The sequence below is a fragment of the Eptatretus burgeri genome, chromosome 4 (assembly GCF_056783735.1).
Source record: "Eptatretus burgeri isolate ZD-2024b chromosome 4, Ebu_testis_v1, whole genome shotgun sequence".
Lineage (NCBI taxonomy): Eukaryota > Metazoa > Chordata > Myxini > Myxiniformes > Myxinidae > Eptatretus > Eptatretus burgeri.
The window spans coordinates 57176027-57190231 of NC_140964.1; the positions used below are offsets into that span (position 1 = coordinate 57176027).

The 14205-nt window shown below is 46.7% G+C and overlaps 1 protein-coding gene across 6 annotated transcripts in view; it reads left to right on the forward strand.

The window, feature by feature from the left end:
* The window catches only part of LOC147028112 (SID1 transmembrane family member 1-like), a 199856-nt gene that overhangs the window by 34837 nt on the left and 150814 nt on the right, over nt 1-14205 (forward strand). For all 6 annotated transcript variants that reach the window (XM_085878160.1, XM_085878156.1, XM_085878155.1 and 3 more), the window contains exon 3: nt 3620-3778. In XM_085878160.1, coding sequence (XP_085734286.1) covers nt 3620-3778 — 159 coding nt within the window. The remainder of the gene's footprint in view (nt 1-3619; nt 3779-14205) is intronic.

Genomic DNA, 14205 nt, shown 5'->3' on the forward strand with positions numbered 1-14205 from the left:
TTGTGCCCACCATCAATACACTTCAATGTTTAACCCTATTTGTCATTCGCATGGCATCAAGGCGGCACACAAGTTCTTGCCTTGTTTGGCTCAGCATGTTTGCATCGATCAGTGCACATGCAGCTGTGATCCAAGAATGAAGATCCTGTAGGTTTGCCACCTTGGTGTTGTAGACAACATCTTTGACAAACCCCCATAGAAAAAAATCAAGGGGTGTTATGTCTCGTGATCGTGGGGGCAGGCGGTTGGTCCATCTCGGCCAATCTAGCGACTTGGAAATGTTTCATTCAGGATGGCTCGAACAACTAAGGCCCAATGAGGGGGATTGCTGTTCTACTGAAACATGATATTTGGTTACAGGTCCTCACTATGTGGGAAGGCGAATACTTCCAACATGTTCATGTAAATAGTTCACGTCACTGTTTCCTCCGCAAAGAAAAACGTACCCACCAAGCGGTCATGGAGAAGGCCACACCACACATTGACCTTTGGACTGTCATGTATGCATTCATTGAAATCTTTATAAGTTTCTGCATCATATAAAACAGAGTATCATTGTGTCATTTGTGATACTAAATATATGAACAACCAAAGTTGTCCAAGTCTTTTTGGAACTCCAGGTATAATACTTTTCTTCTACTCCAATGTGTCTCTCCGTTCACGGCTTCCCCATTCAGGGAGGGGCTTTAAAATCAAATTGCCGCCATTTTGTTTGCTCCATGAAGGTCTGAGGCCTTCACTTATTTGGATTTACTTGGAGGTAAAGGCTGGAAGCGATGCTTATTTGCCCCTCGTTAATGCGCTGATAATTATCAGTGCAGTTAGTTTAAGCCTCTTTTGTACGGCTCATGCTTTCAGACTTCCTCATGGCTTTACCCTAACTCCAATTCGATATCTGATTTCATATTTGGTAGTCGCTAAGATGGTTTAAGACTAAGTTACAGCAAAAGGTGAGGAAACCGGACGAATACTGGCGTTTTTCGAGAAAAATGCATTTTATCACCAGTTTTGAATGTATCTGGTCAGGCGTGATAAGAGGAGGAGGAGGAGTTGAAGGAGGAGGTTCCCTGCAAGGGAATGAGTCATTTATTATTACTTAATAAAAGTACAGTGACTGAAAACTGAAGTTAGGGATATTTTTCATGTTCCTGGGGTATATATAAAGAGTTTATTTAATGCGAGTTAACTCTTTTCCAACGATATAATTCAACAATACTTTGAAAAACTTAGTGCGTGATAGATTGAATATGTAGATTAACAATGGAATCCAATATTTATTCTGTTCGGTTTACGGTTTTAAGAAATTTTTAATTTGTGAAGTGAAGTGCATTCAATGCTTTGAAGTTTAAAAATAGGACCACTGCACCTGTAGCTTATCTTGGCCTTGGCCTAAGATTGTAACCCAAATTTGGTGGCATTCTGACTCATGGGTCTGGAGAAGAATATTTTTGAAGGCATTTATTAAGTTGATCATTTTCACCTTCTTGAAGTCATGTGACTGGAACAAGCTTTGTAATTCCTATTACTAGATAGGAGAGGAACGTTGCTGCCAAATTTCAGCCAGATTTGGCCCAGGGGTTTGGCTGGAGAAGTCAAAATGGGGGACGGATGAATGAATGGACAGTGTGCGATGACGACACCTTATCTGGAATTTTAATTCCAGAGAAGTTAAAATAAGACTGCTGGACTTGGAGCTTATCTGGGCCTTGTCCTAATGTTGTAACCCAAACTTTGTCGCATTCTGACTGGTGGGTCTGAAGTGGAAGGTTTTTGAAAGAATTTATGCGATTTTTTTTTTTTCCCCAAAACTTTCCCTGTCGGTCATTTTGACACTTCTGGTCACCTGATAGGCATGATTTCCGGAATTTAACATCTCCACCCTCACCTAATGTTGTACCCCAAATTTTGTAGCATTCTAACTGGTGGGTCTGGAAAATATGATTTTGGAAGTAGTTTGCATGACCGCCATTTTGACACATTTCCGGTCATGTGATTGGGATGCCCTCTGCAATTTCACATCAGGACCCTGTCCTTATGTTGTAACCCAAATTTGGTAGCATTCTGATTGGTGGGTCTGGAAAAGAAAATATTTGAAGGAATTAATGCGATTTTCCCAGATTGACCAAGTCGGCCATTTTGACACTTCTGGTCAAATGATCAGCTTGACCTCCACAATTTAACAACCCTATCCTGGCCTAATGTTGTAACCCAAATTTGGTGGCATTCTGACTGGTGGGTATGGAAAAGATTTTTGAAGAAATTTCCAGTCAGCCATTTTGACCTACTTAAAGTCATGTGACCGGAACAAGCTTTGGAATTCCTGTTATCCGTCAGGAGAGGGACGTTGCTGCCAAATTCCAGTTGGATCGGCCCAGGGGTTTGGCCGGAGAAGTCAACATAGGGGATGGATGAATGGACAGACACTTCGCGATGACGATATGTTATCTCAAATTTGAATTCCATGTAAGCTAAAAATGAATGCAGAAGTATGCTAATCAAGGCAGGTTCTACCCTCTCTCCATCCTCCCTCCTCTCACAAGTCAGTCAAGGCAGAAGCAAGTCACTCTCCACCCTCTCCCACCCCTCACTCCCTACTTCCCTCCTCTCCCCTGTGCATGCTCCTCTCCCCCTCCTCCCTCTCCCCTGTGCAGTGTGCGCAATGAGAACCGAGAGGGGGTCGAGGCAGGTGGTCGAAACTGGGGAGGGGGGGGGTCTTCACCTATTATGTGAAGCAAATATATTGTGTAGATTACAGAATATCTGGATCTGACAAATTGCCAGTACCAAATTTTTCAGCATCTAACTGAAGGTGTTCAAATGTTTGAACATGTCTATGCTGGTGGGTTTCCCACAGGTGCCCTTCTAATGATCTTGTAATTCATGTAAAAGTTCCCTAATGTCGACTTGAATGTCTGCGTTAAGACGGTAACAGTGCTCACGTCAAAGCCTGGTGTTGATATAAACTTTTACAAACACGTGACCATTGTACCCCATTACTTTTGGATAGCGGTCCATATTAATGCACTTTGGAGGTTTTGATCATTTAGCCATCTCAAGGCTCATAAATTTGCAGATTTGTGCACAACTCCATTCTCTGTCGTTTGCTCCTCCATGAGCCTACAATTTGTATGTATATATATATATATATATATATATATATATATATATATATATATATATATATATATATTTATATTTTAATCAATGTTTTGTCCATTCCTTCAGGTTCTTATCCGTGCAGCAATCATTATGTGTTACTCTACTCTCAACCCTCCCCCACCCCACCCCACCCCTTCTCCCTGTGCAACCACCTTATTTTGTCTGCCTGGTATGTACCCAAGATGTTCCAAGTTGTTGTACATGCTTTATTTTGCATCAGAGAAACAAGCCTATCTGTGGTCTTTTCTCTTTTTCCTAGGCTTATTCAGCGGGTGTTCCTTTCTGATTAATCTTGTTCTTTGACAGAAGTAAACAATCAATATATCTTGAAGATTTTAGTTTGTTGAAAGTATTTTTCACTTGAACAAGTATTGTTAGTACAAACTGTTATTGTCACATCAGACTTTCTTTTTCCCACTGCCCAAAATTGCGATCTCACCCAACAACCATTTGTGTGCAGCCTGTGGGAACGGAGTCACACCCTGCACTTCCCTTCATCACCAAGATGTATACCTGGGATGAGCAAGATTTACTTTAACGTTGCTGTCAAGAAAAACAGCTTTGGTTATCCCATTAGCATTGAAGTCAACTTGGAACCTCAGGAGGACTTCGTACTCAAGTGAGACCCAAAATGACAATATAAGTTAAATATTTCTGTGACTCGTAATACCCTCTCCCTCCATCAGGGGCGTTGGTTAAAGCATTTGCACTATTACACGTGTACAGGTGAAAATTTCTTCATCGTCTCCCACCCTCATTTTCCCCATGACCTGGTTATCCTCAGCATGATTTCAAAATTTAGTGGAAATTGGCCAAGCTGTTTTCAATTGTATAAGGTTCAGACATGCATATGCACAGAGAAATGGCAATTTTTTGTTTTATAGTGTTACAATTATTTTTATAACAAAGTACATTTAAAATGAGCCCTGCACCATCATTACCAAGGTAATATGAAAGCTTCATGGGAAGTATGCTCCTCTCTGAGTTGTCTTGATTAGATCCTTAATGGAAAATGATGTGACTTTCAAGTCTTGGCCTGGTACATTACAGCCATTGCATTATGAGTACCATTATTTCAGAGTTATTTTTAGGCTCGCTGTCCCATCGATGAATAATTGCTTGTTGATGGTATTTAATTTTTTTATTTTTGAAGAGAAGACCAGCGTTCTAGGGCCCGAGCCAAAATCGTAATTCCCGATTCTTAAATTGGCCATCACTGCAGTAGCTCACCTTTTAAATGAGCCAACTTGAATGTCAAAAACAGAATTATGATATTTAATCATAATCAAATTTTTCACTTCACATAATTTGATGTATTGTCCACATTCAGTTTATTTCACAATAATTTATTTGGAGGCAGCCACGTATTGCCTTTGGGGGACTCGGATTGCCTCGATCAAGCATGTGACGTTTCAATGGAAGCACCCACAAAAAGGGTAAGTCATGACTGCCTCCACATACTTACTGGGAAATTAACTAAGTTGCATTTTATAGCTGAGGATATTGTCAAAGAAATTCTTAAGTCATCCTGTACATTTGAGTCATTTATTTAACAAACAAACAAATACATATGCGCATGTGGAGTAATCTTAGAGAAAATGACACGGTCTTCCTCCAGATTCCTGAGATACATGGAAATTTTGAGTTATTGATACAGTGTTCAGTGAAACATAGTTCTTTTTTAATTTCCAAATGCTGGCACCATAGTATATTTTTCCAGGTGGAGATCATTTTCAACCTTGGTGCAGCCACCAGCTTGGTTTGGTTGAAGGATTGTTGCATATAAATGAAACCCAGATGTGTAGATTCTCTCCCAGCACAGAATGACACACAGAATGATGTCAGGACTGCAGCCCTTTGTGTACAATAATGGATTTCTATAGTATGTAGGTTAAAAGTCAGTCTGCTTCAAACAGACTGAGGAAATATACTATCTTGAAACAATCAGAGCTCAGTGAATACATCTGGACATTTCCTCAGACCAACATTCCAGTTGAGCTGAAGTAATATCAAGCTTGCCGGTGCCTTATATCTATCATTTCATAAAAATCCCTTATTAAGCAGAATAGATTTAAATGATAGGCAATTATTTTATACTGGATGATGATTAAAGTTTTAGTTGAAAGGCCAACCTGTTTTGAATATCTTTACGTGGCAGGTTGATCATCTTTTAATACAGAGAAAAGATATGATAATGTAAATTAAAGTAAAAATAGATTCATGTTCAAGCACATAGAATCATACCATATTGAGTACATTTTCCATTCCAGATTTATAACAAAACATTAATTTTAATATCAAGTTTAATTTGATAACATTTTATTGTTGTGTTATCACCCTCAAACCCATAATACTAATTATAGTTCCGAGTAGAGCAACATACACAAATCGCACATGCACATGTGGATGTATACATGAGACCACAACAGACCAAATGTCAGACAAACACAGCCACTGAGCTTGGGGAAGGTGACATCACTACCCAGAACAATCTTTATACCAGCAATGTTATCTTTGATGACGTGGCGTTTCTCCCCTCATTCAGCGAGGAAAATAAGGAGGAATTTCCTCGCCCCCAATGGATTCTACCTTCCACAATCTATTTCTCACTCTCTTATAGACCCATGTTGTTTTTTTTCTCAGATCATATTCAAATGCACACTCATTGTCTACCTGTTCTTTTTTGTTCTTCAAAGTCGTTTCTCACTTCCATCACTCCCTGGTGTTTTTCTCTTTCCTGAACCTTGACGATAAAAAGAACACCTTCACAATTTATAAATTGTGATGCTCGCAAGGGGCCACACTCGCGAGGGGCTCATAACGACCAAAATTGTTTCAGTGTGCACATCACGATACATTTCAACAAATAATATATATATATATATACACATACATACATACATACATACATACATACATACATACATACATACATACATACATACAGTGGGGAGAACAAGTATTTGATACACTGCCGATTTTGCAGGTTTTCCCACTTACAAAGCACGTAGAGGTCTGTAATTTTTATCATCGGTACACTTCAACTGTGAAAGACGGAATCTAAAACAAAAATCCTGAAAATCACATTGCTTGATTTTTAAATAATTAATTTGCATTTTATTGCATGAAATAAGTATTTGATACATCAGAAAAACAGAACTTAATATTGGTACAGAAACCTTTGTTTGCAATTACAGAGATCAGACGTTTCCTGTAGTTCTTAACCAGGTTTGCAGACTGCAGCAGGGATTTTGGCCCACTCCTCCATACAGATCTTCTCCAGATCCTTCAGGTTTCGGGGCTGTCGCTGGGCAACACAGACTTTCAGCTCCCTCCAAAGATTTTCTATTGGGTTCAGGTCTGGAGACTGGCTAGGCCACTCCAGAACCTTGAGATGCTTCTTACGGAGCCACTCCTTAGTTGCCCTGGCTGTGTGTTTCGGGTCGTTGTCATGCTGGAAGACCCAGCCACGCCCCCATCTTCCATGCTCTTGTTGAGGGAAGGAGGTTGTTGGCCAAGATCTCGCGATACATGGCCCCATCCATTCTCCCCTTGATACGGTGCAGTCGTCCTGTCCCCTTTGCAGAAAAGCATCCCCAAAGAATGATGTTTCCACCGCTATGCTTCACGGTTGGGATGGTGTTCTTGGGGTTGTATTCATCCTTCTTCTTCCTCCAAACACGGCGAGAGGAGTTTAAACCAAAAAGCTCTATTTTGGTCTCATCAGACCACATGACCTTCTCCCATTCCTCCTCTGGATCATCCAGATGGTCATTGGCAAACTTCAGACGGGCCTGGACATGCGCTGGCTTGAGCAGAGGGACCTTGCGTGCGCTGCAGAATTTTAATCCATGACGGCGTAGTCTGTTACTTATGGTTTTCTTTGATACTATGATCCCAGCTCTCTTCAGGTCATTGACCAGGTCCTGTCGTGTAGTTCTGGGCTAATCCCTCACCATTCGCATGATCATTGAGGCTCCACGAGGTGAGATCTTGCATGGAGCCCCAGACCGAGGGAGATTGACTGTTATCTTGAACTTCTTCCATTTTCTAATAATTGCGCCAACAGTTGTTGCCTTCTCACCAAGCTGCTTGCCTATTGTCCTGTAGCCCATCCCAGCCTTGTGCAAGTCGACAATTTTGTCCCTGATGTCCTAAGACAGCTCTCTGGTCTTGCCCATTGTGGAGAGGTTGGAGTCTGATTGATTAAGTTTGGACAGCTGTCTTTTATGCAGATAATGAGTTCAAACAGGTGCAGTTAATACAGGTAATGAGTGGAGAATGGGAGGGCTTCTTAAAGACAAAACTAACAGGTCTGTGAGAGCCGGAATTCGTACTGGTTGGTTGGTGATCAAATAGTTATTTCATGCAATAAAATGTAAATTAATAATTTAAAAATCATACAATGTGATTTTCAGGATTTTTGTTTTAGATTCCATCTTTCACAGTTGAAGTGTACCTGTGATAAAAATTACAGACCTCTACGTGCTTTGTAAGTGGGAAAACCTGCAAAATCGGCAGTGTATCAAATACTTGTTCTCCCGAATATATATATATATATATATATATATATATATATATATATATATATATATATATATATATATATATATATATATATATATATATATATATATATATATATATATATATATATATATAGTTGCGAATTCGCGCCCGCCGACGTGCGAGCGGCCACGTAACTCGAATCGTGGCACGTCGCCCACCGGACGGACAATTCTGTCGTGACCCTCTCGGACTAATGCCGGGAGCTAGTCACGGGTGTGCCTTTCGGCCTCACCACGATCGTGCCAATCGCCCCCCCGCGTGGGATAGGGTTGTTCGCCAAATTCGACCTACCTAAGTACCCACGCGGAGGGTAGACCGGGCGATCGCACCTCGCCGCAGGTCGACTCCGGACACGGGCCACTTAAGCGACCCGTTCCGTACTATCGGGATAACTGAGCAGTGTTATCGTCGGCCTCGACGGTTCCGATTAATTATCGGGCGTATTAGGCCCACTACCAACCCTTTACGTGAAGCAAGATGGAGATTCAATTAAAGAAAAGACAAAGCGAAACGGGAAAAACAGTTCAACATAATGCACATTTATTCCGCGGCACACGGATAGCACACATATACAATTACAACAATTATGCACCAAAAGCAGATGTAACAAAAGAAACACAACAATGCAGATCTACAACCGACTACGCGTGCACACGGCAACACTTACACAGTTTTACTTTACAGACGGCGCCAACAACACATTTACTCAAAATCAAAAGAAAAGGGCCACCCTCAAAGACAAGGGGGCAGACGGGGCCTGTGGGCCGCGAGACCGGGTGGATCCTACCCGTGTCTTGTGATGAGCCGCAAATGTGGCGGCGCGGCGGTGCCCCGACTCCGGGCTCCTTCGCGGGTTTCGTTGGCACTGCTTGGAGTGGGGTGGGAACGGGGCCCCCTTTTCGCACTATCTCAGCGCGGGGGGAAAAAGGGGGGAATTGTTGATGCTCTGGGGAAAGAGGATAGCTGGCTTGCTTGGGTCCCGCGACGAGCGACTCCACTGCGAGCTCGTCGCCGACCGCCGTCTTCCTTGCCTCGGACCCGAGCTATCCGGTCCCCTCCGCAATTCTCCTCAGCCGACTGCAGCAAATCACCTCGACCGCGCTCCAGACTCCAGGCTTCCCCTCTCTGCAGCTCCCCGACAGACTCCGAACCCCGACAGACTGCCACTCTCCAGACCCGACTTGACTCACGGCTCCACAGACTGCTCCTCTCCAGACCCGACTTGACTGCCTCGACCTTCAAACTGACTAAATTCGCCCCGCGCTCGGCGCTTTATAGTCCGGCAGGAGAACCCATATGCAAATTTCTGGATCAGAACGAGCTCGGGGGTGGAGCCACGCTCGCCCATTGGACGGAGAAAAAGGGGCGTGAGTCTCCCCTGATCCTCGAATTTGCATATCCCGATTCTACTCCGACGCGCCTGGAGGCAGGGCCAAACCGCTCCGCGCTTGCTGATTGGATGGATCAGAAGTGGGGCGTGTATCATTCCTGATCCGAATTCTCCTCGGAAAGGCCACACTTTGCACCCGCGGCTCGGCGCGCATCCCGCACGAGGCCAGGACAGCCTGACGCTCGGTGCCCACAAGCTGTGCGGGAATGGCCGCAGAAGGAGGAGAGGTGAAAGTGGTGGAGGGTTTAAAGTGGTAGTCCATGGCCATGGTGACGTTTGGAATGGCGGTGATGCGATGTTTGCGGGAGCGAGTTGTGAAGGTAAAGGCCGTGGCTGTTGGCGTTGTTGTTGTTGTGAAGCGGCGTTGTGGTTGGTGGTTGTGTGATGGCGGTTGAGACGTGGTTGGTTCAAAATAAAGATAGAACAGAAAAACGGCTATCTCAAAGGGTCGCAGCCTGAATGAATCACATTTATTCCCTCTAAACAACAGGTTTGGGGCTAACTACACATGTACTTACAGAGATATCTCACCTACGGGACCTGAATGGTGGTTTGCGAATTTCCTCAACCGTAACACTACCCCCTCCCCTTTTTACAGACTCGTCCCGAGTCGTCAAATTTTCGTGTGCCATCATGTGTAGTTCTCCCCTAGTATGTTTTACCTCCGAGATCGCCTCAAGGCCTATGGAACACTCCGTCAGCGTTTCTCATTCTTTTCAGAAATAACGACCATGCAGACGGATAAGCTCCGCTGCAGACCTGGTCAAGAGTTACCCGAACGACCTGGAACCTTCTCTGGTTTCGGAAATTGTACATTTCCAGGCATATCTCAAGACGATGCAGACAGAAGACTCGGAAAAATTGTCTGAAACTACTATGTTTTCCACAATCCACAACTACGATATGGTGGCAGCGTTCGCCAACGTGGAGATAGCTTTGCGGGTATACCTGTCAATGTTTGTCACGAACTGTACGGGAGAACGATCATTCTCAAAATTGAAAAGGATCAAGCACTGTCTGCGTAGTATGATCGGCCAAGACCGTTTGGCATCGCTGGCCATACTGAGTGCTGAACACGAACTATTCAGGAGAGTAAGCACACGCGAAACAATCGAGGACTTTGCGCGAATCAAAGCCAGGAAGAAGCTAAAAGATTCTGTAGGTTTTCACATCTCGCAAATATATTGTAGCAATTACCCCAAAGTGTGCAATAATGCATCATATCTACAAAAACGGCAAAAAAAACTTTCTACATTGAGATTTGAGATGATACCATCACGTTTTGGTTTTGCGATTATTTTCTCTGTTCCGTTGTTTTCATCCATAGTGGTGTTTCTTGTATATAAACTTTTGTGACGAGTAGTTTCTGAAATACATGTTTTGACACATAAACCGTGTTTTTTTTCTTTTGCCCAGCCGAGAATGGTGCATTTATAGATGAATACTTTTATAAGCAGACATGAAGTAAAAATGGCTGCGGCCCTGAGAGGGCCCCGCAACACATAAATCCGGCCCTGGATGAATGGATGGACGCAAACACGGTGCACGGGCCGCCACTGCAGGCTCGTGTTGTAGCTGCCAACAGGGCAGTTCTCGCAGCTTGCAAACTGTTGCCTTCTGATCCTGGCGCACATGGAAATGAACAGGGGGGGGGGGCAAAGCAAAAATTGAACGGGGCTGGTGAACATGGGCAGTGGGCATGGCATGGCAAAGGTGAGCAGGCAAACACAGCCTGCAGAACAAGGTCGCTGCAGGCAAACACAGCCGGCAGACGAACTGGCCGGCACAGGCCTTGAAGCACAGCAGCTGCAGATGATCCGGCCGGCACAGGCCTTGCAGCAAAACACAGCTGCCGATGAAGTTGGCTGGCCTTTGCCTTGCAGTGGAGGTTGGTGGAGGGAGTGCGGTGGTGCTGGCCACACAAGGCGGGCTCGGACCTACCCTACGGTCTCCCTCCCCACCTATCGCCTTTGCCTGTCACTGTCCCTACCCACTCCCTTAATTTGTAAAACCCAATTTCGCCCCAATTAATTAATTTTTGATTTTTTTTTCCTTTTCTCCCACTATAATTCGTCTCCTAACCCCCTTTATCGTCCTTGTTCGGCTAACCTATCGTCCACTAGCCTACTCCCAACCCCTACGTTCCCTTCCCGGAGGGGAATGAGGGAGAGCTAGCATCCTGTGTCGAGGCCCAACGAAGCCTCAGAATGGCCTCTCCAGACTTCAGCGATCTAACCCAAAGTGGGTCCAGCGGCCCACAATGAGAGCGAAGGGATGGATGGTGCGGATGGGTACACTTCCTAATCGACCCTATCCATTAACCTTTAAACTACCCCGGGGCTTTCAACAAGCGCCTCTCGCTTAAACTATTGGTTCTATAAACCCAGATTCCCGTCGCCTGTGTTGGTGTCCTCACAATTTCGGGCCTCGCCCCCCAATCTTCTTCCCGTGCCCTCACACGGTCTCATGGCTGGGACGCGTGGCTCCCCTTGGCAGGCACTACCCTCTGCCGAATCTCCAGCTATGGCACCCCCGGGCACTACACTGCCTCCGAGCCTACCAGCTCCCTAAACACCGGGGAGTGCCCCCCATGGCACCTCCCCTGAAATGCACACGTGGCAGGCTGGCTTCCCGGGCCCCTTTCCGAGGGTCACCCGTGCCCACAACACTGCCCACGTGGGTAACGGCGCCCTGGGCCCCCGCAGCATGCGGGCGCACCCGTGCCCAATACGCTATCCCGGCCCCCCATGTGCCCTTGGCCTACCGCGGCCGACTAGCCTGGTGCCCGGGGTATCCACTCAGCGATACTCACCTTTCGTAGCCATGCTCCCAGCCCGTCAACAGGGCTCCTGCACCCCTCCAAATGGGTTTCGAGCCTACACACCCACCAACAACAAAACGACCTCCATTTTGTAAATTTGACTAACCCCCTAACTCACTCTACACTGACCCCGGAGTCCCTTGGGCGGGAGTCACTCCTCCCCCCAATCACTCATCGCACCATGCATTCCCCATTCGCTCCACACACACAGACCCGCTGGCCTCACTCACTCAACAAGCACACGTTCCACCTCATCTCACCAACTCTTCAACAAACACACCGTTGAACTCTGCCATCCTTATAACTGCATCCCCTAACTACCTCGTGCTCCCACGTCGTCCCTTATACTATAGCACGTTCCATTTAACACTACGTAGCTAAGCTACGTCCCCCCTACACACTCACAGTCTGTCACTGTCTTCTAAATCAAAAAAATCCATTCCCCAACCTAAATCTGGCTACAATCCCTCTAACTAATCCATTCCACGGGCCCCATGAGGACTTACCCCTGCCCCATGGAGCCGGTCTAGTTAAGCTAACCCTTCCCCTTAACTAGTATCATCCTGTGCCCAGGGAAGGGGATTATCCACCCCTTGCCCAGGAAATCCTGTTCACCCGAAAGCGAGGCTTGCTGTTTTTTTTTTTCATCGCGCAGCACCACCGCGGAAACTGACAACCTGCGCACCAGCGCGGCAATTCACAGCCGCGCACCTTTGGAGTGACGTCATGGCAGCTGTTCGCGTCCCTCGTCGCACTTGGACGGTACCATCCGGCAGGGATTCACCCTTCTGCCGAATTCCAACCATACACGCAGCCATGACGTCACCCGGCGCATTAAAAAAAAAACACAAGCCTCACGTCTCGAGGGGTTCCCCACGCGAACACATGTGCTCTGCCCGTTGGAGCTTAACACACCCGCCCGCGTGGAGAACCCGTCCGGTCCAAATCCGTTATCCTGCCTAAACTTTGTCCGTCCGCGGGATCGGCAAATCCACCGCGTGCGTTTCCGGACCGGGACTTCACTCCCGCAAGCGAGCACGTGGCGGCCTCGTGCGTTGCACAGCACGGACCTCGCGCTCGCTGCTGGGTGAACCCGGCGCGGTGCGCAAAACATCTACAGCCGCTACCCGGCTTTTATCCCTCAATTGTCGTTGTCGTCGCCATTCGACACACGCACTCCTACGTGTCACGACGCTCACACACCATTCCATTACATTCACACCGGGAGACGCGGCTGCATACTCACACATGCCAACCGACATCTCCCTCACATACACGCTGTCTCCCTCACACTCGGCCGCTCACTCACACACCGTGCCTCACTCGCACACGCGGGGGCACTCGCCCGCGGTGTCTCATCCACACACGGCGTGCTGGGGAGCACGCCCTTCGGCACACTTGCCACCACACCACTCACACACGGGGTCGCTACCCATACACGGGGGCGCACTCACACCTGGGGTCTCATCCACACACGGGGTCTTTGTCACCCACCCGGTCGCTCTCACACACGCCCTTGCACCCATGCTATGCGTGCGTTGCAGCACGCATTTCGCCACACTCGTGAACACACACCTCGACACCACACACACCGGGACAACCACACTGGAGATTCGCGTCCCCACAAGGGGCTCCGGGGCCTCTATACCCCCCAAGCATTCCGTGCACCTGTCCACAGCACTCCTCCCCTCGACCTCGCTCGACACGACCGAACTCACCTGGTCGTGACTCGCTTCAAGGGGGCATACTCCCTCCCCTCGTTCCTGGAGGAGGCTATCCCGCTGCTCGTACTGGGTCCCGACACGCTCTGCGAGCTCCCCTCATCGCCCTCCACGAACTGTGTGTGTGTGTGTGTGTGTGTGTGTGTGTGTGTGTGTGTGTGTGTGTGTGTGTGTGTGTGTGTGTGTGTGTGTGTGTGTGTGTGTGTGTGTGTGTGTGTGTGTGTGCGTCTCTATCCCCGTCCAATTCACTCTCTATCTTCCATGTCTCTGGCAATACTTTCATTTCCTTCTTTGTCTTTGTTACTTCCCTCGTCTGCATTTTTATTTGTGCCTCCTTTATTAGGGTTTGCCTTAATTGTTCTTTCATCCGTTGATAACCCTCATTTATTTGCGTTAACATCTCCATTAGTTGCCTCATCTTCCTGATTCTCGCCCACGTGGTTTGAAGCGGTGGCTGAAAGCACTCGCCTCGTGTCGTGCCGTTTGTTGCGCCATTAATAGCGGCCCGCTCACGCCTCGTGCCGCGCTGAAGTGCGGCCGCGCCG